The following is a 25,887-nucleotide window of genomic DNA, read 5'->3' on the forward strand; positions in this document are numbered from 1 at the left end:
TATATATATAGGTCCCGTTCAATGGCTAACTTTTTGGCAAAACATTTTTCAAAACATGAGTTAGAAGTTTTGGAATGGACTGATTTTTGGTGAGGATGATCTCTACGGTGAGGAGATCATTCTCACCAAAAATCAGCCCATTCCAAAACTTCTAACCCATGTTTACAAGTTGAAAAATCGTGGACCGTTCATTTTTGTAAATTATTTTTGATGGGGTTAGAAGTTTTGGAATGGGCTGATTTTTGGTGATGATGATCTCATCCTCACAAAAAATCAGCCCATTTCAAAACTTCTAACTCATGTTTTGAAAAATGTTTTGCTAAAAAGTTAGCCATTGAACGCTACCCATATATATATATATATATATCATATATATATAATATATATATATATATATATATATATATATATATAGGTCCCGTTCAATGGCTAACTTTTTGGCAAAACATTTTTCAAAACATGAGTTAGAAGTTTTGGAATGGACTGATTTTTGGTGAGGATGATCTCTACGGTGAGGAGATCATTCTCACCAAAAATCAGCCCATTCCCAAAACTTCTAACCCATGTTTACAAGTTGAAAAATCGTGGACCGTTCATTTTTTGTAAATTATTTTTGATGGGGTTAGAAGTTTTGGAATGGGCTGATTTTTGGTGATGATGATCTCATCCCACAAAAAATCAGCCCATTCAAAACTTCTAACTCATGTTTTGAAAAATGTTTTGCTAAAAAGTTAGCCATTGAACGCTACCCATATATATATATATATATATATATATAGAGAGAGAGAGAGAGAGAGAGAGAGAGAGAGAGAGAGAGAGAAGAATATCTGTAGGTGACTGCAATTAGGACGTGAGTAGATACGCCTTTTGTGAAGATCACTCCAACGAAAATAATGGCTAAAAAAAAGAAAAAAAAAAAAGGGAGAATGAAATAAATAGGCGACAAGAAGTGGAATTGGAGGAGTAGGAAAGAAGAGGTGAAAGAGGAGTGGGATTCTACGTGGCTGAACGCAGTAGAGACGTGAAGAAGAACAATTGCTGAGGCGTAAAAAAAAAATCAGTTACAAAAAAGAAGATAGTAAGCTAGGCTTACTAACTTAGTAAGATTCAAATCTTACTTAAGTCATTTTGCTCACTTTGGCCCAATACATCTAAAGCCCAAATCATTGCCCACATTGAAAGTAGTTGAGGTGGCCCAATACATCTAGCCCAAATCATTGCCCACATTGAAAGTAGTTGAGGTGAGAAGTACGTGCCTGTTCATGATAGCTGGAAAGGAAAGAAAAAAAAGGGTAATACAGAAACATTTTAATGGGTTTTGTTCTTTAAAAATAAGAACTCAAGGGTTTCGATTGCATACTTCTCAAGTACGTGGCACACCCAACCTTAGAGGATTAAATAATTGGGTACAAATAACATTTTAATGGGCTTATGCAAATTTAAGCCCAATTCTTATATGACACGTACGTACTACCAAGGCTATTTTCTAAGCCAAATTTGGGACGGGCCCTAACCTTCTAAGTGTAGGGTCCAAACTCCAAACTATTTCTTTACCCAAATTCCATCATCTTTAAAGTCATGGTTGACTTCGGCTGAAATTGCTTTAAAAAAAAAGAGAGAAGACTTGATCTCTTTATCCACAAATCCAATTTTTTTTTAAGCTCTCCAGCCATGTTAGCTTTCAACCCACTCTTCAACTTGGGATAAATATCTAAGAGAAGATCCTCTCCTATCAAGTAGTCTATCGTCTTCTTTTACCCCCCCCCAAAAGAATTTATTAAGTTTGCAAAATATTGGAAGGGGTGACTCTCAAGGTTAAAAATGACAAGTTTAAAAAAGAAAAAAAAAAAGGTAAATAAGTTGGGAACAGATGATTGGTTTTGGCGGCAACAAAAATGGTATTATTTGGTTGGGACGATGTAATGAAGTATTTAAGGATTTGATCTAATTCAGATCGCTAGACAGTCCTCGAGATTCACACTTGGGTTATAAGATTGAAAGACTATCATTATTACCTTCATTTAAAGTTTGAAGGCCATCTTCATAGCTTAAATCCATAGCTTGTTTGAGTCACCATCATAGCTTGAGTAAGTTAAACGGAGAAGTTGTCATCTTGAACTTGAAATATCTTTTTGTTCTTCTTGGATATGACCCCAAAACATGGCTTGTCTACCTAGTGTGAATACTTGGGCTTAGGCCCATTTTCATTCGGGTTGGATTATACAAGTTGAATCCAATTCCAAGTTTAAAAAAAAAAAATTAAGTGCAAAGCATGTGCTGTCCATAATCTTTGGATTCTTTGAGATGATATCACAATATATAGATATATATTTGTATCATTTGGAAAAAAAAAAAAAAAAAAGTAAAAGCTTCAAAAAATTCACAAAAATTATCTTACTTGATTCTTCATGGAAGACAAAGAAAGAAGAAACAAATTTGAATCCGTGGTTCAATTAGCTTGACATGTTGCAAATTTGAAGGCTTACCCATATAAAAAAAAATAAAAATAAAAAAATAAAAATATCTTGGGCTTTCTCACAAGATTGCAATTTGAAGCTGCACATGGCTAGTTCCTTCAAGTTCAAGACCTCGCAATATCACCTCAACGGTCAACTTTGGATGAAAGTGGAAATGATGGCATAAAGGTTTGATTTCACCAAGCATCATGTTCTTATCAGGATGGTCAAGGATACATCGTCCCCAGCTATGCCTATGACTACGCATCCTTGAGGGGGCATTTGTAGACATCAAAATTGAAATAGTTCCCCGTCGTTTTCTAAATTAACGAAAGTTCCTTAAATTAAAATTAGGCCCATAAATTTATATTGGAGCCATTGATTGGGATGGGCCACGCATGATTTAGATTTGGGCTTTCGCAGATAAAACCCGTGATCTAAATAAAACCAAGTGATTCATACATTAAATATTGGGCCCTACACCTAAATAAATGAGTTTGGCCCAATAATGATCCATTAAATCCTTAAAATTGGATTTGGACAAATTTAGCCTTTTAAATAAATTAATTAAACCTCTTTAAATTGGGGGTATAATTGGAAAGCTAAATTACCTTTAAGTCTATAAATGCAAGAGCCTCTCTCATTGAGAGAGGATTTGGATCACTTTCCCTCAGAAGACAGGAGCTCTCCCTCTAAAGAAGAAGAAGCTCTCAAGCCCTCTTCCAGAGACAAAGGAAGGTTCTTTAGAGATCCGAACTCCAACTAAAGAGAGATCAAACATAAAGTCCTTCTCCGGAAGTCAATGAAATATTTTCAACCGATAAAACGTGAAGTCCGAAGAGAAGAAAATCTACAGAAGCCTCTACAGAAGATTAAACACAAAGCAAAGTCACCGTCCAAGCAACCTTCTCAGCCGATAAAACACGAAGCCCGGAGAGAAGAAAATCTATAGAAGCCTTTACAGAAGATCAAACACAAAGTAAAGTTATCGTCCAAGCAACCTTCTCAGTCAATAAAGCACGAAGCTCGGAGAGAAGAAAAGCTATATACGTCATCATCACTATTTTTGTATTTGACTGTTAATCAGAGGAAACACTAAGATCTGTAGTCACTTTTCATCAAAAATCAATAAAATCATTTGCGATCATATTTCACGAATCTCGAGGTAGATTCGTAGAAATTTATTGTTGACAGCGTCGAATTTTTCATTGTCAAATTATTTTTTTTTATGTGTCGAAACTGTCAAACTAATGAAGGATGGGAGAAATTCGATAGCTTTAAGCTGTCAAATTTGGAAACATCAAGAATTTCGACGGTCCTAGACCATCAAAATTCAGATTTTTTAAATTTGTGGGACTTGGCCCGTCATTTTTTTTTGTCAAATTTTCCAGTTTTCACGTAGTGCATGGAAATAGTGATAATAAATAGAAAAACACAAATAAAAAATAAGGACGATGACTATGAAGGACTTTTTATTGAGAATATGTATTGAATAGTCCCCTAATAAATAATACAGACAATTTAAGTTCTACTTAATAAAATATTAACCTATTAAGGATCTTTTGAAAATTCATTTAAGAAAAATACCTAAAATACCCTTTTAACAACTTTACAAAGAGGTTCAATCTAAAAATATATTGAGTCAAATAAAAAATTTGACCAATTTATTTGGTTATTAATATTTCTATAAAAATAAATATAATTATTTATTTATTTAAAATTATTCATAAATTCAATATAATTTTATTTAACTCATTTAAGTTTGTTTGCTAAGTTGAATTAATCGATGAGCATCCAAGTTGGATTTTAAAATTATCTTTTAATTATTAAAAATTATTTATATATTTTAATAAATCTAACATACATAAATCAAATCAGTTAGATGGGGATGATGATAATATACATCTCCATCATCGTCTTTGTTATAGTCGTCATCATCATCATCTGTATGAGTTAAAAATTACTAGTTTTGGAAAGAGAAAATAAGGATTTTTTTTTTTTTTTCATTTATATAATTTTTTCTTTATTCTTTAAGAGATCACCATAGTCAAGGGGTTTGTCATTAATTTTAAAACATGGGAATACCTAAGATATTCTCAAATAAACATATTTCTTTAAACCTCAAAACTCATTGAAAGGGTAATTATAATATTTTCGCTTAAAAAAAAAAATTTAGACTAATATTTGATAAAAAGAGTACTAAAGAGTTCATATGTTTTTAGGAAGGATTTTTTGGTACATATTTTTGAAAAATAGGTTTTTGCGGTCATTGTCCCTAAAAAATAAAAAAGGACATGACACAAAATTTATGCGGTTCAACAAGATTGCCTATGTCCACAATGACGATCTAGATATCCTTTCACTATTTCCATGAAAACTGGGTTACAACCTCTCAATTTCACACATATAACATACATGGATTAAAAAGACAGACCTTTTGTTTAAGGAGGTCAGTTTCATCTTAATTATTAGAAGCTTTGCTAGACCCTTTCAATAAGCTACATTCAAAATGCACAAAGAGACTATCTGTAATCATTGCTGTACATATCTGAAGAGCATTTATAACGTTAGGGCACACCACCAAAGAAAAAGACATTCAACCCCAATATGTCTATGTCATATGCATATGAGAGGCTTTGTTTACTTGCTACTAAAACTTGTTTAAACAGACTCAGTGAGTCAATTTTTAATTTATTACATTTAACATTTTTTCCAAAAAATATAAATATAAATTTTACTTTTAAAATTTTGATAATAACTTTTAAATATTAATAAATTTATTATAAAAAGAACATGCAAGTTGAATGTTCCAAAAGGAGGAGAAGACTCAAAGAAATGTAAATGAAGTGGTGAGAGCGACATATGAACACACTTGCAATAATAATAAACTTATGTCAAAATGATAATAAGATTCAATCAATCAATCGACCCCAATTTTTTGGGTAAACGCTAGAATTTCTATAATAGCCATTCTCACACAAATGAAAATATTCTGTCGCTGAAAAAAAAAAAAAAAAAAATAGAGATAAATTCAAATTTTAATTGATCTAACCCTAATCTTATGAAGATAATAATCTGGTGTATCAATAGACACCTTCTTACAAATGCATCATAACTGAACTCTATCATGTCAGTGATTTTGCGACTTTGAGCATTCGAAAACATCTTAGAAACCTAGCTCACTTAAGAATAACAACAACAACAACAATCTATCCCAAAGATTTTAAGTTGGTTAATCAACTTTTAATCCTCTATCTCACTTTGTCTAGAGTCAAGTCTACTTTCATGCGAGGGAGTTTATGATCTTCTTTCACTGGGTCATACCACAAGTAATTAGTTTCATTGGCTTTGAAGTTTGAAAGTGAAGTATGATTTAAAGATTCCCTTGGGGGGGGGGGGGGGGGGGGGGGGGGGGGCTTTCCTAGAACTAGTCCCATCAAAGGCCAATCGTGTCTTTGTGAAGGAAGATGCTTGTGGTTCTGTCCTTCACTCTTTCCAACGTCTCGTAATGGCATTTTTTGAGACAAATATGGAGCACTTGTGGATGCTCTACGCCCTTATTGCATATTTTGTGGCATAATAATAGAGAAAGTGCACCATCACCAAAGCATATTTTGCTTCTCAAAACCATATCTTAATTTTTTTAATCAATTTTATCTAATTTTTCATTAAATTTTCTGATGATCTTAATCATTATGTGGAGAATGAGCATCCACTAAAGCTTTGCGCGCTTTCTCTAGTTCTTCGGAGTCTCTCTAGAAAATTATTTGGCGGGATCACACCAGAAGATATCCCAGAAATTAAACATTTTAATTAATATTATTATTATTATCTATTATTGTTGTTTCCACAATTGTGAATCTCAATGTTACGATATTATTCGAAATATCATCTCCATTCATGTTTTGGTATCCACTCGGCTTTCGAATTAATTTAATAATATAGAGGGTGAAGATCTTGAAGATGTCTGATTTTAGGAAGAAAAAAAGGGTTTTTAATTTCTGCTTGACAATGAGGATTTGTGAGTACTTACAAATACAAAATTTAAAATAATAATAATAATAAAGCATAAAAAATCAAGTTTTCATTACAAAAATAGATTATATGAAAATCACATACCATTAGACTTGTTACTTGTGTTACAATAAAATTAGGGTACCTTCCTATTATTTTCAGCTATCTTTGTTGTAGTTGTTGGAATTATTTCTCTATTGCATTTGTAAAGACATGGATACTCACCCATATTTCTCTAGAAATAAACATGTTAGGAACAATCCAAATTATAACACTAATGAAGAACAGAGTAAGACTCCATATGTGGAAAAGAACTGACCACAATGCAAAGAATAACATGACAGTCAGAGAACAAAGAATAGAGTTGAGAAATAAATATAAAGGTTTCAAACAAATCCAAAACACTAGGTAATCAAAATCTATAATCAACAAAAAAGCAGAAAATTAAGCTAGAATGTCTTTGGGAAGAAAGCCTATCAGTTCAGTTGTTTTCTTGCAATAGATTATATCCATTTAGGGTTAGATGTAATCCAATCTGAAGTTTACGTGAAAACGGGCTACAAAATGAAAGCTTGATAGGAACTGATGCTACACTGTAAAAACAATTTGAAAAATAAAAAATATGTGAACAAGTCAATGCACTTAAGCAAGGGAAGAAATGGTACAACTCTAGTGTTACGTGAGGTGATTCTCCTCTCTACTAAAATGTTTAACAAATTTTCATAAGAATTAATTACATAAATACACTAAAGAGAAGGTACATTAGTAGACATTCAGGAATATTAAATAAAGATCTGAAACACGCAGAACTTGCAGACAAACTTAAAGATGAACAATTTCAAGTTCACAGCAATCCCAGACTAGAAACTTTATGTAGTGAATCAGTCTTTCAGAAACATATCATAAAAGCCTAATAGAGATCTCATTACTATATCAACAACTCCTGAAGTAATAGAGTACAAATACAATACCATTGTAAAAGGGGGGTCTTGATATCACGTTAGATGCCAAGGACCTGACAGCTGATAAGTTCAGCAAACCCAAAATTCTTAGTGGCAATGACCTTCCAGCCATTTCTTTCTGCTTCCACCAATGAGTCTGACTGCTCCTCCAAGGACCCCACTAAAGATGGAGAAGACCCTAAATGCTTATGCACATCAGCCTGAATGACTACAATACCATGATTGGAATCTTTAGTGATGACATAAAGACGATTGAGAAGACCAGCAAGTAAATACGGAGACTCTGAATTAGTGAAGTCATGTATGGGAATCTTCCCTACAACAACTTTCCAAACATCTTCTTGATGATCATAGATCTTGAACCTACCACTATCAAGAGAACTCCAAGGATCCAATGCACATAACTCTCCATCTACTACGACACTCAATTTCGTACCCGCTTGCCTTGCAGGCCAACCATCTCCCATCCCACTTGGCATTTCTATCCATGAATCCTTCTCGGGATCATAAATCTCACCTCCAATGTCGACGAAAAAGGGCCATGAGTATAGACTTTGGGGCCCACACAACCTTCCCCTGTACGATGTCATTCCCATAGCAATGGGTTTTAGCATGTCAGCTAAGAAGGCTGTTGGTAACAACTGAGCTTGCAAGAATGGCATACTAGGTACTTGAGACCATATCCCCGTACAGGGATCAAATACTTCGGCGGATTAAAGAGGAGTCAATCCACCTCGACCCCTACTAACACCTCCTACAACATAAAGCTTGTTGTTTAATATGCCTGTCTTACAATAAGCCCTACCTATAGACATGGATTCTACTTCACTCCAAACATTTATAACCAGATCAAAACGCCAAACACATCTCACAGCTGAAGCTCTAGAGAATCCACCTAACACATAGAGACAACCATCAACAGCCCCCCAATAGCATAACCACAAAATGGTAACCGGTCAAATGGATCCCTCCATCCAAGCCAAGCTCGTATGACATCTGCAAGCCCAGAGAAGACTCTCTTAGATTCCTCTCCAAAAGCAACATTGGGCATTGGTGGCAACCTTTGCCATTTCCTCGACAAAGGATCAAATGCATGCCATAAAAGCTTATCATCCTCAACTTTAGTTAACATATAAAGCCATTCTTCTGTCATTCCAAGTTCTTTCTCAAATCAAAGAGTTCAGAACTCATAAGAGCATTTTTCCAACTACGTGACACTGATTTCACATTCAAGAAGCAAATTCTAGGTAGTCTAGCAAGAATTTGAATGGAAATCTCATCAGGAAGACTGGGAATTAGTCTTTGTTGTCCTCGTTAACGATTGATGACATTCTCTGCCTCTTACATGTATCACTTTGTAAGACCTCCTTGTACTCACTCGTCCCAGCCTGGGTACCAACCATGCTAAAAAATGCCCCCATGTGAATCCTTGTGACAACCACAAAGAACGGATCCAAAGAATCTTGATGTTTTTTTTAAATGAATCCCTTCTAACTATTCCCAAAGAACCACCACTTACACCATTGATTATTCACTCGTCAACAGAAACGCTGCATTTCATAACGAGAGAAGAAAAGGCAGTGAAGCCAACAAAAAAAAAAAATCAATGGCAACAATAAATGAGAAATTTGCTAACATTTCAAAACTTCTTGACCAAAAAGGCTTAAAACCAGTAAAGAGCTACGAAGAAAGTTCAAACAAAATAATTTAAAAAAATGAAAATTAAAAAATCAAGCTAATAAACAAGAAAGTGAGAAAAAAAAAAAAAAAAATACACAACACTAGGGGTGCAACTTGGTCTAGTTCAAACCGAGAACCGATAACTTTGGGGTGATTTGGTTCGGTTTGGAATAAGCTGCGGTTCGGTTCCGGGTTACAAAAATGGAGAACCGATCAATTATGTTTGGTTCTCGGATCAAGCTTGTACACAACTGAACCAAACCGAGAACCGAACCCCTATGCAATAAATAAATATATATGTATATAATAATTATTATGAATTATTTAAGAGTTAGTACATAGATTAGTGATCTTTTATGGATAAACTAATGACTTTTTATGAATAGATTTGTAATTTATTATATGAAATTTTATGTTTATTTTTTCATTAAAAAACATTACTTATAATTTATAAAATATTTGAAATCCGTGGAACCGAACCAAACCGACTTCAATTCGGTTTGGGTTAGTTAGTTCCAATTGAATTTGGTTAAGTTTTGGTTCTTATTTAGTGGAACCGATCTATGTCGGTTCGATTCCAATTTGACCTCAAACCGAATCGAACCGAACCAAGTTGCATCCCTACACAACTTGTAACTTTGAAAGTTTTCAAATTTCAAAAAACACCCAAATATAGAATACACACTTCGTCATCATGCGTCAAAAACGACTGTCCCTACAGTCGCAAAAAGAGTCGTTTTAAAAGGAGTGATTTTTAAAAAGCGACAGACCAAAACAGTCGGGAAAAACGACTGTCTACGGCAGTCGAAAAAAAATGATTGTTTACGACAGTCGGAAAAAACGACAGTATAATTGGGATATAGCGACTGTCGGCGACCGTCGCTATAGGGTATTTTGTTTAAAAAAAAATTATTTTACACCTGCCCCCCTCACATGTTGCTAAATAATGGAGATACCCCTATGTGTTGACATTGATGACCTAGACCCCAACTAACAACATAAAAAGACTCAAATGCCCCTCGTTACTCTCCAACCCAATCCAATTTATATCGATTTAAATTGTTAACACTACATAATCATGAGATACATAAAAAGGCATTCAACTTACTTGGCGGTGGGAACTCTAGTATAGTAAATTGAAAAAGATCACCAATTAAATGAAGAGAGAAATACAAAATGGTATAGTAAAATTGAAAAATTACTGAAATGGCACACTACTTATTTTAATAGAGTAGAAACCAACTTCTTTCCTTCAAATTCCTTCAACTGACCCACAACATACTCATCAATAGCATCAACCATGTAAAGTACTTCATACCCTTTCTTCTTGAGCTTCTCAAGGAATGGGGAGTTCTCAACAGCTCTTGCTTTCACCAGTGATATGGTAAATATCATTCTAACCGTCCTTCATCCTTGTGACGTAGTCCTTGAGGCTGGTCATCACGTTCATTTAACTCGAGTCGATCTATAGTTCCAACAAAAGGAACTCAGAATAGAACTAAAACAGAAAAAAGAATTGTACTTGATGAAAATTGTGCTCAAGTCATAGTAAGATTTCAGTTTAAAATAATATGTTACAGCACATTAAAAGTGAAAAGTGACCCTTTAAGACATTTAAAGCTGATCCCTGGTGCATGGGCACTCCAACTGATCAACATAATCGGCACCAAAAAAAGGAAAACACGATCCAAAATCAGATTTTGGAATTGTAACTGTGATGGGAACAGAATTCAATACCATGTGTATTTGGCACCCATGAAAACGACACATCTCTATCCTTAAGGGCATCAGCAAATCCACCAAGGTTCGAGTTCATATCCATGATATTTCTGAAAGAATTCTTCTGTATGATAGATTTCATCTGTTTCCAGTATCCAATCACTCTAAAATGCCAGATGTCCTGCATTACATTTCAAGATAAGATACTATACTGAATTTTTTAGGACAATAATATAGTTGAAAAGAGCCATGGCTGAAGCAAAAATCTAGGTACGGTTTTGATGGGTTGAAATTCAGTTAGCTCAAAACTCAAATTCTTTATGTGTTTCAGTTTCATCACCGAGATTGAGTAAACACATAACAAATCATATTGTCAAAGCCATATCCAAAAGATTTGGGGTAGACAGTAAACAAATAACAAATCAACATATGCCTTGAAAGTTGAAAGTATAGCCCTACAGAATGTGAATGTTGAAACCAATTCATGTGCCAGGTTACAGGGCTGACTATATGCCACTTTTTGAGCATTAACAATTTCACTAGCTATAGCTTTAGCTTGTGAAATGGCATTAATTGTGTCCCCCTGTTCAAACAAGTTATAGTATAAATAACTTTGAAAGTATAGCCATTCTAATTTCTATTTGTTTGCTCTACGAAATCAAAATCCCATGCTTTATTGAGTTGAATGTTGAGCTAGCAAGAAACATGTTCCAACAATGTAAACCACATCATCTTATGGATAATGGAACCAAGAAAATGAAATGGTCTCTTTAAAACATTACCTACCCATCAATTTTCATTGGACCTTCCTCTCAATGCATGTCAATGCTAAAGCTACACTCCATATGCTTTGCCTTGGTCTTATTTATTCTAAATTCCTTGAATAGTGTAAGGAGTGTTCAAATTGGCACAGAAGATTGTTTGGTGAAGAAAGGTATAGTGTACAAAAAAAAGCATTCAACTAATTATGTGTGTGTGTGTCTGTCTTAAAGATAAGGTAATATGGGCAAAGCTGAAATACTCATCTCCACTAACATCTTACCTTTGAGGCAAGGCCTTTGGCTGCAAGATCTTGCATAGTAATTGGAACAGCCCCAGGTTGCTTTGGTCCACATGACACCCACGTGTCATTAGATGTCTTAATGAAAAACATTGCATCTTGAGTTTTGTCAACAGGTTCGAAGAGAACGTCTTTTACCTGTCAAAGATCCAAGGAGTGTGATACCAATCTAATCTCAACAGCATCACTCAAGAAAATATGTACAACAATACCAAAACATTGAAGTGAATGAATGAAAATAATCTATTAAAGTCTGTTCACGTACACAAACAGAAATATCTGAACCAAAGAACCCTTCCGTCTTGTGTGCCAAAGTCTCAAAGTCACTTTCAGTCAAGTTCTCACCTCTTTAACCTCCTCAACAGCATAGGAAGCTTTTATTGGTATTCCCAGCTCTTTCGGTTGGACATCGATAATGACAAACACAAGGTTGGCAACACAGCTGCAATAACAAAATGAATTTAAAACTCTAAGTCTGCCGTTTTCTCCTTTAATTTATATGTATGAATGTGTGTATTTATGCATAAATACAGTAATGTAATGAAAAATATGAACTTAAACAAGTCAACGAATGATAAGTGGTAAGCAAGACTACCAAGAGTTGTCCTTACCTACACTCTAATTTCTCAATGTTAGCTTGTGTATGTGTAATTTTGTTCGAGTGTCAATCAAACAATAATATGAATGCACCTTAGCTTGTGTACGTGTAATTTTGTTCGAGTGTCAATCAATATGCTCATCTTCACTATCAGAATCTATGTGACAAAGTCAAGCATTTCAAGATCAAATTAACACACAATAGAATAATTGTGTCAATAAAGCTAAGTGTAATGCATATCAGACACAAATCAGTAGGAGAGGCAGCTTGGACTTCTGTCCATTTACAAATAAATGGAATTGTTCATCTTCAATTGAATTTTCCATGCAACTCTCAAGTATATTTCTGCTTATTCACTCACAGAAGAAATGTATCTAAATTCTAAAATAAGGCCAAATTCAATGAAGATCAAATGAAGAGTACTCTTGTTAAATAGCTAGATCTGTCCATCATGGTGCTTAAAAAGTTGGAAAGATACCTATATATATTTCAGAAGAAAGTTGGAAAGTGATGGAGATTAATAGAAAGGAGGATGAGTACCAATAAATATTGGTTCTTAGAGAAAAGGAATATATATTGAGCACGTACTTCGGAAGCCAAGTTTCAGTTGACTTACCCAAATCCAAGTCTTCCTTGCTGATGTCAATGAAGTTCTTCTCTTTGTATGATTTCAGGTTTTGAATAGCAACCTTGTCAATGGGATCAACTAACAGAACCTAAAGCCACCGTAGACATTAGGCTAGACAGTTCATAAACAGAAAAATAACAAAACATCAAAGATCGCATAGAGGTCCATGTAAATGATACCACTAGCATTAACTTCACCTAACGCATAAATAAGAAACACCTATTTCTATCTCTACTAATGAAGCCAAAGTTTGCCAATAAAGATAGCAAACCTTAATTGACTGATCTGAAATTAGAGTTGATAAATACCTTAATACACTCTAATTAATTCAAAATGAAGTAAGGGGTGCCTAATTACCCACAAAACAAGGTTCTGTGTCTTGTCTTTATTGTCTTTACTTAAGTCGACGACCATGCATCCTACAACCAATTCTAATAGCACTACTCTGAAACTGTATATATCAGACTTCATCATAAATTGTATATTTCTATCATGTGCTTCAAAAAGTTTTCTGATAACTCCTTGAAATCTGGTAAATTACTGACAACTAGTGTAGCGAGCTTACTGCATTTTGGAGGAGATATTGGATATTCATTAGGGGTACAGTAAAAATTGATCCTTTCTATGTCTTCTCACTGTGGTGGATTTTCACGCGTATCAAATGTATCTCTGTATATAATTAGGAATCTAGGAGAACTTCTTTGTATGTGAATGTCCAGGAACCTCCATAGAGTTTCAAATTGAACATGTTGCAGTTGTAGTTGAATTAGGCGAGGGTAGTGGAGCTGTTTCAATAGGCCCTTCCTTAACTTGAAAGATGCCTCTAGATCATCATCTGCGCCAATAAACCCTTCTGCATACCAATACCTTAGCAAATTTGTATTTCAATACTTCATGAATCAAATAATAAGAAGTATAAGATGTAGTCCATGACGACCTCTGGAGTAATAAGACCTCTCAGATTTGGGGAATAAGCAATATCACCAGACTCTTCTAAAATCAAATCCAATTTTTCTTCATATAACAAGTTATCCATGTCCTCGAAAGCAACACATGAATGGTAAGTTAGGTTAGTAGAAGAAAGTGCTACAACCTTGGAAGAATTTCCTCTCCTGTTGAAAATTGGAATTCCCATGATTTCCAAATCCTGGAGTTCCCAATGACCATCATGCACCAATTTTCTAAGCAAGCACGTATTCTATATGAGACTACACCCTCATCATAATCGTCATCATCATCATCATCATCACTAGCGATAGGAGGAGGAAACACAAGACCCAATGTCCCAGCTACTCGCAGTTGGAACTTCTTCCGACTACTTAGAGAATCATTTCTTCTATTTGGGTTTGTAACCCATATCAACATCTCAAAGAGCTTGCAATCCATTGCTCTCTTCACGGCATACTTCAAAACCCTCTGTCCACATAACCAAAACTCTCTATATGAGCCACATGTTATCATACACTACATTTGCATCTGTATGAGCCAGTTCTCTTAAGAGAACAATAAGATCGCCAACCTACAAAAGAATAAACACCCAACCCTTCAATGCAATCAATTCATCCCCCTATCCAAATTGAGACAAGTTGTGTTACATGGTTTTATAAAATCATGATATGGAGTAAGACTATAAAAATCTACATATATTTTATTCCAATATTCTCCACTAGTATCAATCAACCAAAAAGCTAAGAAAAGAAAAAGTACAGAGAGGTGTAGTGTGAAGTACCCTTCTGAATCAACCCATAACCAGTCAATCCTTGGTTACAAGAGATTGCAGCAATGTTTTGTAGTTATAATTCAGTGTCAAAGGCATCTGATTGTAAGAAACAGGAACTTGTTATGAATATACACCCAAACAGCGCAACAAGTAAACAATATAGAAGTTGAATATACCCTATCTGATTTACATCATTTAACAGTTATTAGTGAAATGTAAATTAACGACATGCTTCAACAGCACATTGCACACTATATGAACTAGTTATCACAAGTGAGGAAGAGATACAGGAAAGAAAACTAACAGCCAATATAAGAACTGCACAGTGATTTTAAAGCACAAAAAGAGAGAGAAAGAGAAAGTAAAACTCTGTGCATTATATTTTATAGTGATTCTAAAGCATAAAAAGAGAAAGAGAAAGAGAAAGCAAAACTCTGTGCATTATATTTTATCAGTAGCCAACTACCATGAAAGAAAACTATTCATTAACATCTGGAAGAAATAAAAAGAATATATACATGGTGGTCTAAAAAAACTGACTGTGCCAAAATGTCCAAACATTGTAGTGAAAAAAATATATATTGGAGGCATTCATTATTGTAGGAATTAGTGAAAGTAGCTAATATAGTGTCCCTATATAGACCAAATACATGACAAAATTTTGATTCATATGTGAGAGATGGCAGAAAAAAATGGGCTTGTTTTACCCCATTGCTCATGATCCATGTGATCATTAAAATATTACAGATTTTTAAAAGCAGCAAAGAACAGAAGTCTTTCAAATTCAGTATTTCAAATACCATACTAGAATTACAGTATTAGTAAAAAAAAAACTAATTTAAAGTATATGTTTACCTTTGAATTCCTTTTCCAACTTCCGACCTGAAAATTTTGGCAATCTTCATGGGTGATCCCACTTCCTTTGATGATCATTTAACAATGGTTGCAGGAGTAGCATGGAATCAACAATCCATAATTGATTCAAACAATAGTCCAAGTATTAAAATGTAAGGTATTCAGAGCTATGACTGAAGTTAAAACATATCCATACATATTTTCTTAGTTATGGTGTCTAACATCTTGAAGAGGACATGACCCAAATATATATTTAAAAAAAAAAATTCAATCTATGCAGCAAACATCCTTGATTGCTTTGTATAGTTTATTTGTAAATAGAATAGTTATACGGGTCAAATTGGACCTATGAGGGTCAGATTGGACTTGAAACTGATTTGATAAGCATCAGGTACATAACACTTAGGTCTAAAATGTAATAAACACATTAGGATAATGGTGACCATATTTTACATCTTTATTACCTTATGTTTTACTGGTAAAATATGTTTATATATAGAGGCTCCATTTATTTACATGCTTTGCCCTAGGTCTAAAATGTAATCATTATTTTAATAAAGCAGGTCAAGTAGAAAGTATGTAGCCAGAATAAAAGGAAATTAAACAAAAAGGAGTGTTGTGGAGACCAATTTAGATTTATTTTTTCAACCATGGCTTCACGCACCTGATACACACAGAAACCATAACCTTCTGAGTTTCCTGTATCCCTATCCTTAACAAGGTCAAATCCACGCAGAGGCCTGCAAGATCAAAAGGCATGTTACTATAAATTTCATACTAACAAGCAATTGCATAAGAAGAAAATGACCTAGTAAATCTAGAGATGCTTATGATTGACACAAAATAGCCAATAAGCCAATGCTAATTGGGCAAGGAGCTACTATAAATGCACACTTTTGCAAGCGGCTGCAACCTCTACTGCCCACTTTTGCAAGCTTGTTTTTGTCCTTCTTTGATAGAGATCATATACGAAAATTACACCTACAAATGGGTTTTGACCGGAAAAAAATGGAAATCGTTGATTGTCATCGCATCAAACAAACATAGATTCCCCAAAGAGGTCATCATACTAAATAAAAACAAATAATTGAATCAAGATGCGACAAAAAGAAGCCATCCCACCCTGCCAGTGCTGTAAAAGTGAGACATATATAGGGTTTGGGGTCCACCATTCAATGGCTCACTCCAAGGAGACATCAAGTCAAAATGTCCCTATTTAATATCCATAACAACTAGATAGTTCACCAACTTTTTCTGACCATCCAAATGAATACATCAGAATCTGATTTAATCGATTTTGACCCAAGAAATCACCAAAATTGAACCCATAAGGTGGAGCATCCCCTCATCTTTGAATCTCTCACATATGTGAAAGAAGACCCTCTAACTAAGCCTTAACTAGCAATGCGCACCTCCTTCAGTAATGATCCTTCCAAAAGGAAAACATTCTATTTTGCTTTCTATCTAACAAAAAATAAAAATATCCTTTAAAGAATCTTGTGTCAAAAGCAAGAGAATCACCATGGACATCCCTAAGGAAACATTGCTAGTAAATGGGCATTTCTTATCAATATATGTCCTTGAAAACAAGAACACAGTTATGTAATCCACATTATAGAATGCTTCTATAGGATGCTCTTTCAATTAATAATCCAATGCTTACAACACTATGTCAAAATGAAAATTCAATTGCTTATAAACAAAGAGTAAAGCACGACAATAACAAAAGACAGGGGCAGGCAGAACCTACCCAAAATAATAAGCTTTCTTAAAGACCCTTAAATCTTATTCAAATGTAAAAGAAGCCTAAAATACAGGACAATTAAATGAGTTAAATCGTTCGGTGCCTAACATGGGCCACCCTTCTGTGTAAGGGATTTTTCCTACTTCATGACTCTTACGAAACATAAAAAGAAGAGAAACTTATGCACCTCAATGGTTGGATCCATTTGTGCCTCAGATGCAAACCCATAGAACTTGTAAATATAGCACATATGATGTAAATTAGAAAGCTAACTACAACATGAATTAATGCAACAAACACAAGGACTCTTCATTGAAAAAATAAAAAATCAATCCCTCAACTTAAAATCTATCACTCTTATTTTCGAGTTGCTCTTATGGAAAATTTCTTTATCAATAAAAAGATTTATTGAAGAGGTATAAAAAATAAAAATTCTAAAAAAAAATACGAAGAAATCAAAGTAGGATTATAGATAAAGAGCCTCAAGGAGCAATGGCTTTAGTACATCCAAGATTCAATTACTAATTCAAAGATATGGGTATCAATATGTGTTTGAATTGATTGATTAACTCAAATTGTGCTGCGTTTAAAATGTACCTTTGACCAAAATACATGACTTTTAGAGCAATGTATTTCTTGGTGTGGTGATGTATGGCCTTAAAGTTACAATCTGTATCCAAAAGTAGCTAAGCTTGTAAAGTACAGAGAATTTATTACAAATATGAGACAAAGAGGAACAATTACAATTGTAAACCATTAGTTTGAGGCGATGAATAAACTCACAATGATGAATCCATGGCATACCTTCTCCCTCCTCTTTTATCCGGGCTTGGGACCGGCAATGTAAAACGTTAATTTTACATTGGCGGAGTTAAAAAGGTTTTACTTAATACATGTAAAGTTAAAAAAGGTTTTACCTAATAAGTGTTAGATATCAATCCACATATATAAGACACGATACACACATTCAAGACCAAGTTCTTGTCTAATTTTCATTTACATGGAACTGAATAATTGTAACATCTTCAACTATCACTAATGAAAGTTGCAATACAAAAAGTTGATAATTCCTACATGATAAACAAATGTTTATAGATCCAACTATCACTATTAACAGAACTTAGAAAGCAAAATATTGATTATTGATTTCTATTTAACAAAAGGTAAGGAGACTCAAATTGTTACTAGTACTGAAACTTGTAAAACAAAAAATTGATCACCGATCATTGTCAAAAAAGCTTGCAAATCAAACTATTACTGCTCAACAGAGGTTTGTGGATCGCTGCCATTGAAAGCCTACAAACAATATTATTTTAACTATTAGTACAAGAAAATGCAATTAAAATTTTTTTTATTTAAGAAGGCGGAATAACAAGTTATTACCTGTGTACCTCGAAGTACTTCAACCATATTTATAGTACGGCCAAGTTGCTGGCTCAGAAATGACATTAGTGCTTCGAATTGTATTGAAACATTTGTCTGAAATTCAATCATCTCTCGGCGTGTTGCAGCGGCTTCTCGACATGCCTCATCAGCATGACGATTTGCCTCAATGGCCTGTGAGATACACTCTTGACGAGTGGGTTGGGGTCCGAAAAATGCTGAGGGTCTCACTCCCATCCCCATCTGCCTGACACGACCATGACCATCTTCTCCCATGACTTGGGAGAAGATGTCATTCCTACCAGTGTTGCTTTGGGAATCATCTGACATTTGAGACTCGTTCTCTTTTTGTCTCATTTCATCCTAAAATAGATTAAATACAATTAATACTAACATGATTTAAAACAAAAAAAAGACAAAAAAATGATTGTAACTTACAAACATTTTTATACGATAGAAAATTTGGATACATAAGTTTTTCTAATAGAATAGGTTGGAAATATATACTTACAACAACTTTCGCTGTTTCTGCATCTATAAAGGTCTGGTCATTTCTTGTGTGGGTTACTATGAACATTTGCATCCGCGATGGCTCCACCCCATTATTCTTTTCTGTCTATTAACAAGTAAAGCATAATAAGTCAATAAATATTATTGCAATCATATACTAAATAAGCTCGATGGTTATTTGATTTTATCTCCTCCTCAAATTTTCTTGCGAAGATCTTTGTGCCAGATGTGTGGTGCATTTTTTGTTTCTTACGATTGGCTTTATTTTTCTTTTCCCGCATCTACAAAGTAAACAATAAAAAATTAGATAATATTCAAACCTTACCAACAGTTAATTAAATGAATTCATATGTAACTAGGGTTGTTACTCATACCTTACCAACTTTGCCTTCCCAAAATTGAACAAGCTAATCCCACTCCACTTGATCCATAAAAGGTGGAAGGTTCTTTTTAGCCTCATCTAGAGCACCCACAAAGTCTAAATAATATTTTTTTTTCAAGAGGCATTTACGGTCTTTCCATTTCTGATTGAAGGATTCAAGAACCCAACCCTTCAAGTCGGCATCGATATCAAAAACCCCCTACATCAAATTTAAAAAAGTATAGGCATAAAGTTTCTGGATAAATATAAATAGTTAGTGTACTTTAATTGATTTATTTTTTAGATTACCTGAACAGTTTGCCAAATTTTTTCTTTAGCTTCAATCGGCACTCGCCTCCAATCTGAATACATGAAAGATATGAACCGTGGCTTCCGTACCACGGTACCTAAAAACTGTCCAAGTAACTTGGCCCCATTGCCAATAGGCTGCTTGTAGTTGTTTTTTCGAACACATGTTTTTAAATCCTCTAGGCCAATGTTCCAAAGTGATTCAAGACGTGTATTGCCTCGCACACGTTTTTTATGCGTCTTGGTAGACCCTGTAGAAAATTATGTACAAAAAATTGATTATCATTCAATTACATATACATATATGAGTGCAAAATCTTAAAAACAATTAGTCAATCTTACTAGATGTTGAATTAGATGCCTGATCGGAAGGAGCAGTCATGTCTATCTGTGCGGACCCCAAATGTACCGTCTCATCCCCATGTTGGGAAGGTTGTGAATCATGACTATGCATCTTATAATAAAGATCAAGAAAATGATTAGTTATTTTGAAATTTATAAGAAATGTTATTAATTTAATGATAATAGAGGTTAATTCAAAGATTTACAAATGAGTTTTTTTAATTATTAATTACCAAATCTATATCAAATGATACATTGAACTTAGAATTACATCATTGTACATGAATAATTTCAAACAGCATCACTGGACTCCAACTCATCCCCATCAATACTAATGAAATCTACCTCATCAATGTCATCCTCCCTAATTTCATCTGTGGCCGTTAAAGGTGTCGTGATAATTAGAGGTTCATTGATCGTTATTCCTGGCATATCTAACCTATCCCATCTTACGTTATCATCAGAGGCGATCAAAGTATCCACCATACTTTGATCATTGCAAGGCAAGTTTTGCAAGTAATCATCGATATCCTCTATTGTACCATTTCCTCCCATTTCAAACAAATCTCTTGGTTTTGACTGTACAGTAGTATACCAGTTTGAATCCATGGAGTCCTTGACGTAGAATACTTGTGTGGCTTGAGATGCTAGTACAAATGGTTCATCGAAAACATTTGCTCCAGTATTGGATAAGTATGTGAAATTGACGAGCGTAAACCCCAAGTCATCTTTTTTTATTCCTCTTTAACGTCAACCCACTCACACTTAAACAATACAACACGCTTCCATCCATAATAATTGAGCTCTATGATATCAGTCAATACACCATAATAAGTAATGTCTCCTTGAATTGGGTTTCTATCACTAACACTTGAGAAACTTGATGTATTTGCAACTACGATAACTCCGCTCTTTTGAGTTTTTCTCTTACTTTCACTACCTTTCGTGCGAAATCTGAACCCATTAATGATATACGTGTTGAATCTTTTTTCGACACGATCAGGACCCTTTGTTAATTTCTTAACTTCATCTGAAAGTGGAAAATTCTCCGACTGGGAGGACTTGTTGAAAAATCAATCATCAAATTCTTTGGCGTGAAGCCTATTAATTTCAAAACGACTGACCCGACGATACTGCTGCTTAAGTTCATTCTTGTATTTTCTGTAAATGTTTGAGTTCAAGAAATATGATTAACTATGGATATATTACATTCAACATGCATGGTAAAAGTCAAAATAAATATGCATTCTTACTCAAAGTATGGGACAAGTATCTCAGAGTTGAAAAGCATGTATCGATTTGCTTGTCTTCATGATATTTCATCTAGAGTAAACACTTGTTCTTTTCCCAATGGTCGACCTGAGATAGTGTTACCAAAGTCATCATTTCTTATTGGCCGATTAAACCTTGTCTCCACACTATCAAAGTACCTCAAGCAAAATGTTAAGCATTCTTCTGTGAGGTACCCTTTTACGATGGAATCTTCTGATCGACTTCGATTACGTACATACGATTTAAGTGTGAGAAGGTACTTATGACCATGCATTGAGATAATTTGACTATGAGATTGAATAGTGTGGTGCATGTGAAACTAAACAAAAAAAATACAAAAATTAATGCATACCTTTCAATAGGGTACATCCATCGATAATGTACTGGTCCAGCGATTCGTGCCTCGACAGCCAAATGAACGGGTAAATGCACCATAACATCAAAGAACGCTGGGGGAAAAATCCTCTCTAAGTGGCATAATGTTAGCACAATCTGAGACTGCAACCTTTCAAAGTCATCTACCCGTGCAACCTTAGAACACAACTCTCTAAAGAATGTGCACAACTCAATTAGGTTTGCGCTCACATGATTAACCAATGTACCTCGCAAGGCTATCGGGAGTAGTTGTTGCATCAACACATGACAATCATGGCTCTTGAGTCCAGAAATCATACGTTTTTTGGGATGTACACATCGTGAAATATTCGCTGCATAACCATCTGGAACCTTAACATTCTTCAACACATTACAAAATTTCTCTTTTTCAATATTGGTCATTATAAAACACGCGGGAGGATAATGTCTTATTTCTTATACTAACTGGATATGAAGCTTATTTCGTATTTTCATTTCTTGCAAGTCTAGAAGAACCTTCAAATTATCCTTTGTCTTTCCTTCGATGTTCAACAAAGTCCCAATGACATTATCACACACATTTTTCTCAATGTGCATGACATCCAAACTATGCCGCAACAGATTGTGTTTCCAATAAGGTAAGTCAAAGAAAATGCTTTTCTTCTTCCAATTGTAAAAATCTCTTGTATCATCCTCTCGCCCTCTCTTGCGTCCTTTTGCAACCTTAGAAATCTTCCCAAACGTGATGTTTATGCCCTCTACTTGTTCCAAAACCTCATAACCAGATGGCGGGATTAGCATAATTTGATGTTCTTGTTCTCCATCGAAACATTTCTTATCAAATCTAAACCTATGGTCAATCGGCAGAAATCAACGGTGACCTAGGTAACAAAATTTTCTACCATGCTTCAAACGTTGAGAACAATTGTCCTTATTGCAACAAGGATTGGTGCTCCATCCAGACAACATAGCGTATCCTGGAAAGTCGCTAATCGTCCATAATAGTGCAGCTTTCATTTGAAAGGTTTAATTGCTATGTGCGTCTTATGTGTCTACGCCAAACTCCCACAATTGTCTCAAATCATCTATCAATGGTTGCAAATACACGTCGATATCATTGCCGGGTCCATAAGGACCTGGAATCAATAATGATAACATGAGATAAAGCTGCTTCATGCAAATCCATGGTGGTAAGTTGTATACTGTTAGAATGACAGGCCAAGTACTATGAGAAATACTCATCGTCCTAAATGGATTAAAGCCATCGGTTGCCAACCCAAGTCTAACATTGCGACTGTCTAAAGAAAATGGTCGATGTTTAATGTCAAAATCTTTTCAAGCAAGAGAGGGTGGTAAAGTGAGATTAGAAAGATGACCAGAACTCAAACTACAGCTTTGGTATGCAGATAAATAATCAGCATCAGCAACTAAAATAATAAGAATGAGAAAACTTACCTATTATAGTGCTCTTTCACTAAGAAAACGAGATTGAGCATGACAGACCCTCCTACCAGAACATAAATGATTCCATATTTGCATTTCAAACTGGATGTTAAAAAGCTGAACCTCAAGAATAGGTTTTTCACATGCCACAAGTCTGACTACTTCAATACAACATCTATTTTTTAACCAAATACATCTTGTCAATTTGGTTTCTATGCAGATGCACCAAGAATAAAAGACATTTTCAAAGTATTTCAAGAAGAGTAGAATACTATATTGTTGTATTTGTTTAGTAGCAAACCAAAGTGAGAGGAGATAAGAAATTGAAACTATGAACCTACAGTAGTTAAAACCCAATTACAAGCAAACAACTGGCTGAAATATCATAGTAGACTACTATGGTGAAACATTGAATAGTTATGACTACTTGATCAAATGTCTAACATCATGGTGAAAGTTGTAGAGCAAAAGGAATACCTCAAGGCTTCAACCAAATACAATTATTCTTTAGCAAATATTTTATAGCCACCTTCCCCACTGATTGTCCTATGAAAATCAACCCTGTTAAACCATTAGAGAAAAAATAAGATGAGGTTTTCATAGTTCAAAAATTTGGGCAAAAATTTCAATCACCAACACAAACTTGCAAGGAAAGTAGCATCTACGAGATTAAAGCTTACTGTCATCACCGTATCAGCATAAAAGGGCTATGCACTCCAAACTTATTTTGTAAGAGAACCAAATTATTGGTTCTCAATGCAAGTTATTGATGCAGTAGTTGAGAAAACGCATTACTTGTTAGAAGAATACGTAATAATGTTGCCATCTATCACAATATTGCAATTTGAAACGCACAATAAGGCCCCATTCAAAATTTAGCTCGACCCTATTGAAGAAGTAATTTCAGTGCACTTAAAATGGAAGTAGAAATCACATAAATCCAAAAACATATATAGATCAGATTGCTACATTTTATTTAAATACATGAAGAAAGGATATAAATCCAATTAAAAGAAGATCATCTTCTATTTATTTTTATTTATTTATTGAGAAAAAAAAAACTTCTGAAATCTAAAATTCTAAAATTTCAACAAGTACATTAAAAAAAAACATGAATAACAAAAAATAATTAACAAAAAAAAAAAAAAAATCAGGGTTTAACAAATCACAATTAGTAGAAAAATTCCAAATAAGAAATCGTTGGAAGTCTAGGGTTTCAATCCATGGATGAAGGATCGGATTGTAGAGTATCAATTGCAAAAAAAATTTAAATCGAAACATCAGAGAGAGAGAGAGAGAGAGCTTACCAGTTGTTTCACTCTAGCTTGTCGAAGTAATCTCACAAGCCCCAACAAACAGCAAGAAAACGAGAGAGAGTGACAGACAGAGACGAAGGAAAGAGAGGGAAATGAGATGGAAGACAGAATTGGTTTTTCGCGCGCATTTATTTAACAAATTAATTTCTTTTTTCGTCGCGCGGTGAAGAGGATTTACAGAGGGATGGTCTGCCCTTTTTGTGCCTTTTTAGCTGCGGATAAATTAAACCGCTGCTAAAAAGCAATTATTTTTCAGATAAATCGAGTGGAGTGTTTGCCTTGTAGCGGCGGATAAATTCATCCGCTGCAAAAAAAACGATTTTTTTTCCCTTCACACACCCGCTGCTATTTATACTAATAAAAAATTATTTTTAAAATAATAATTATTAAAAATATTATTTTTAAAGTAATTACTTAAAAAGAAAACATAATAAAATTGAATTTATGTAAGACTACCATCGGATAGTACTATATCTGAATTCGAATCCGATCGGATATCACTAACCAAGATTTTTTGAAAAAAAAAAGTCTTAAAATCAAATAAATTTTAATTTTTGAAAAAAAATGATGAAAAATTCGAATAAAACATCAACTAGTTTTACATCAATTTGAAGAAATTGATTTTCAAAAATTGAATTAATATTATTTTGATTGAGCTAGGTTGAAGCCACCATGTGTGTGCGTGTGTGTGTGAGAGAGAGAGAGAGAGAGAGAGAGAGAGAGAGAGAGGGGGGGGGGGAAGTACCTACCTTGATGCTCGTTGGCCGGAGAAGTGGATGGCTACGGAGCTCACACAGTCGAAATGACGAAACCCACACTGGTTTTTGCGTTTGAGACTTGAGAGAGAAGATACATTGTTAAATTTAGTTGTGTAACATGAATACACAAGCAGATATATAAGTACAAAATAAGTTTTGTTGTGTTACATGCATACATAACACACATATTTAAATCGGAGCGGATATTATCGAATTGGATTTCGTAACATTTGAATTCGTATCCGAAACTCATTCAAATGTTTAAATAACATCCGACTCCGAATGTTAAAATAACATCCGAATCCAAATTTGATATTCAAAATTTTTGGATAATATCCGATTTTCCAAATTTGAATTTGGATTTGGATTTCGGCTATCCATTGACACCCCTAGATTTATGTTA

The 25,887-nt window shown here is 34.3% G+C and overlaps 2 protein-coding genes and 1 pseudogene across 3 annotated transcripts; all 3 read right to left on the reverse strand.

Moving 5' to 3' along the window:
- Positions 1-7,131: 7,131 nt before the first annotated feature.
- Positions 7,132-8,979, reverse strand: LOC147382643 (F-box/kelch-repeat protein At1g22040 pseudogene; annotated as a pseudogene).
- Positions 8,980-9,840: 861 nt separating this feature from the next.
- Positions 9,841-18,050, reverse strand: LOC147382644 (uncharacterized). The gene is made up of 7 exons (XM_086427206.1): positions 18,034-18,050; positions 16,357-16,432; positions 15,693-15,757; positions 12,237-12,333; positions 11,874-12,029; positions 10,850-11,012; positions 9,841-10,577 (listed from the first exon to the last, which is right to left on the reverse strand). The coding sequence occupies exons 1-7, from the start codon at positions 18,048-18,050 to the stop codon at positions 10,504-10,506; spliced, it is 648 nt and encodes a 215-aa protein (XP_086283332.1). The 3' UTR covers positions 9,841-10,503.
- Positions 18,051-18,490: 440 nt separating this feature from the next.
- Positions 18,491-20,480, reverse strand: LOC147382645 (uncharacterized). 2 transcript variants are annotated; one of them, XM_086428855.1, is made up of 6 exons: positions 20,342-20,480; positions 20,000-20,250; positions 19,704-19,910; positions 19,331-19,610; positions 18,820-19,182; positions 18,491-18,732 (listed from the first exon to the last, which is right to left on the reverse strand). In XM_086428855.1, exons 4-6 carry the CDS (start codon positions 19,400-19,402, stop codon positions 18,691-18,693), a joined length of 477 nt encoding a protein of 158 aa, XP_086284981.1. In that variant the 5' UTR covers positions 19,403-19,610; positions 19,704-19,910; positions 20,000-20,250; positions 20,342-20,480; the 3' UTR covers positions 18,491-18,690. The 2 variants fall into 2 exon arrangements, 1 of the variants encoding a protein (XP_086284981.1); XR_015173805.1 differs by having other exon boundaries at positions 18,493-18,732; positions 20,342-20,474.
- Positions 20,481-25,887: the final 5,407 nt, after the last annotated feature.

Source organism: Akebia trifoliata, chromosome 16 (assembly GCF_017979445.1).
Source record: "Akebia trifoliata isolate Shusen 1 chromosome 16, ASM1797944v1, whole genome shotgun sequence".
In the NCBI taxonomy this organism is placed as follows: domain Eukaryota; kingdom Viridiplantae; phylum Streptophyta; class Magnoliopsida; order Ranunculales; family Lardizabalaceae; genus Akebia; species Akebia trifoliata.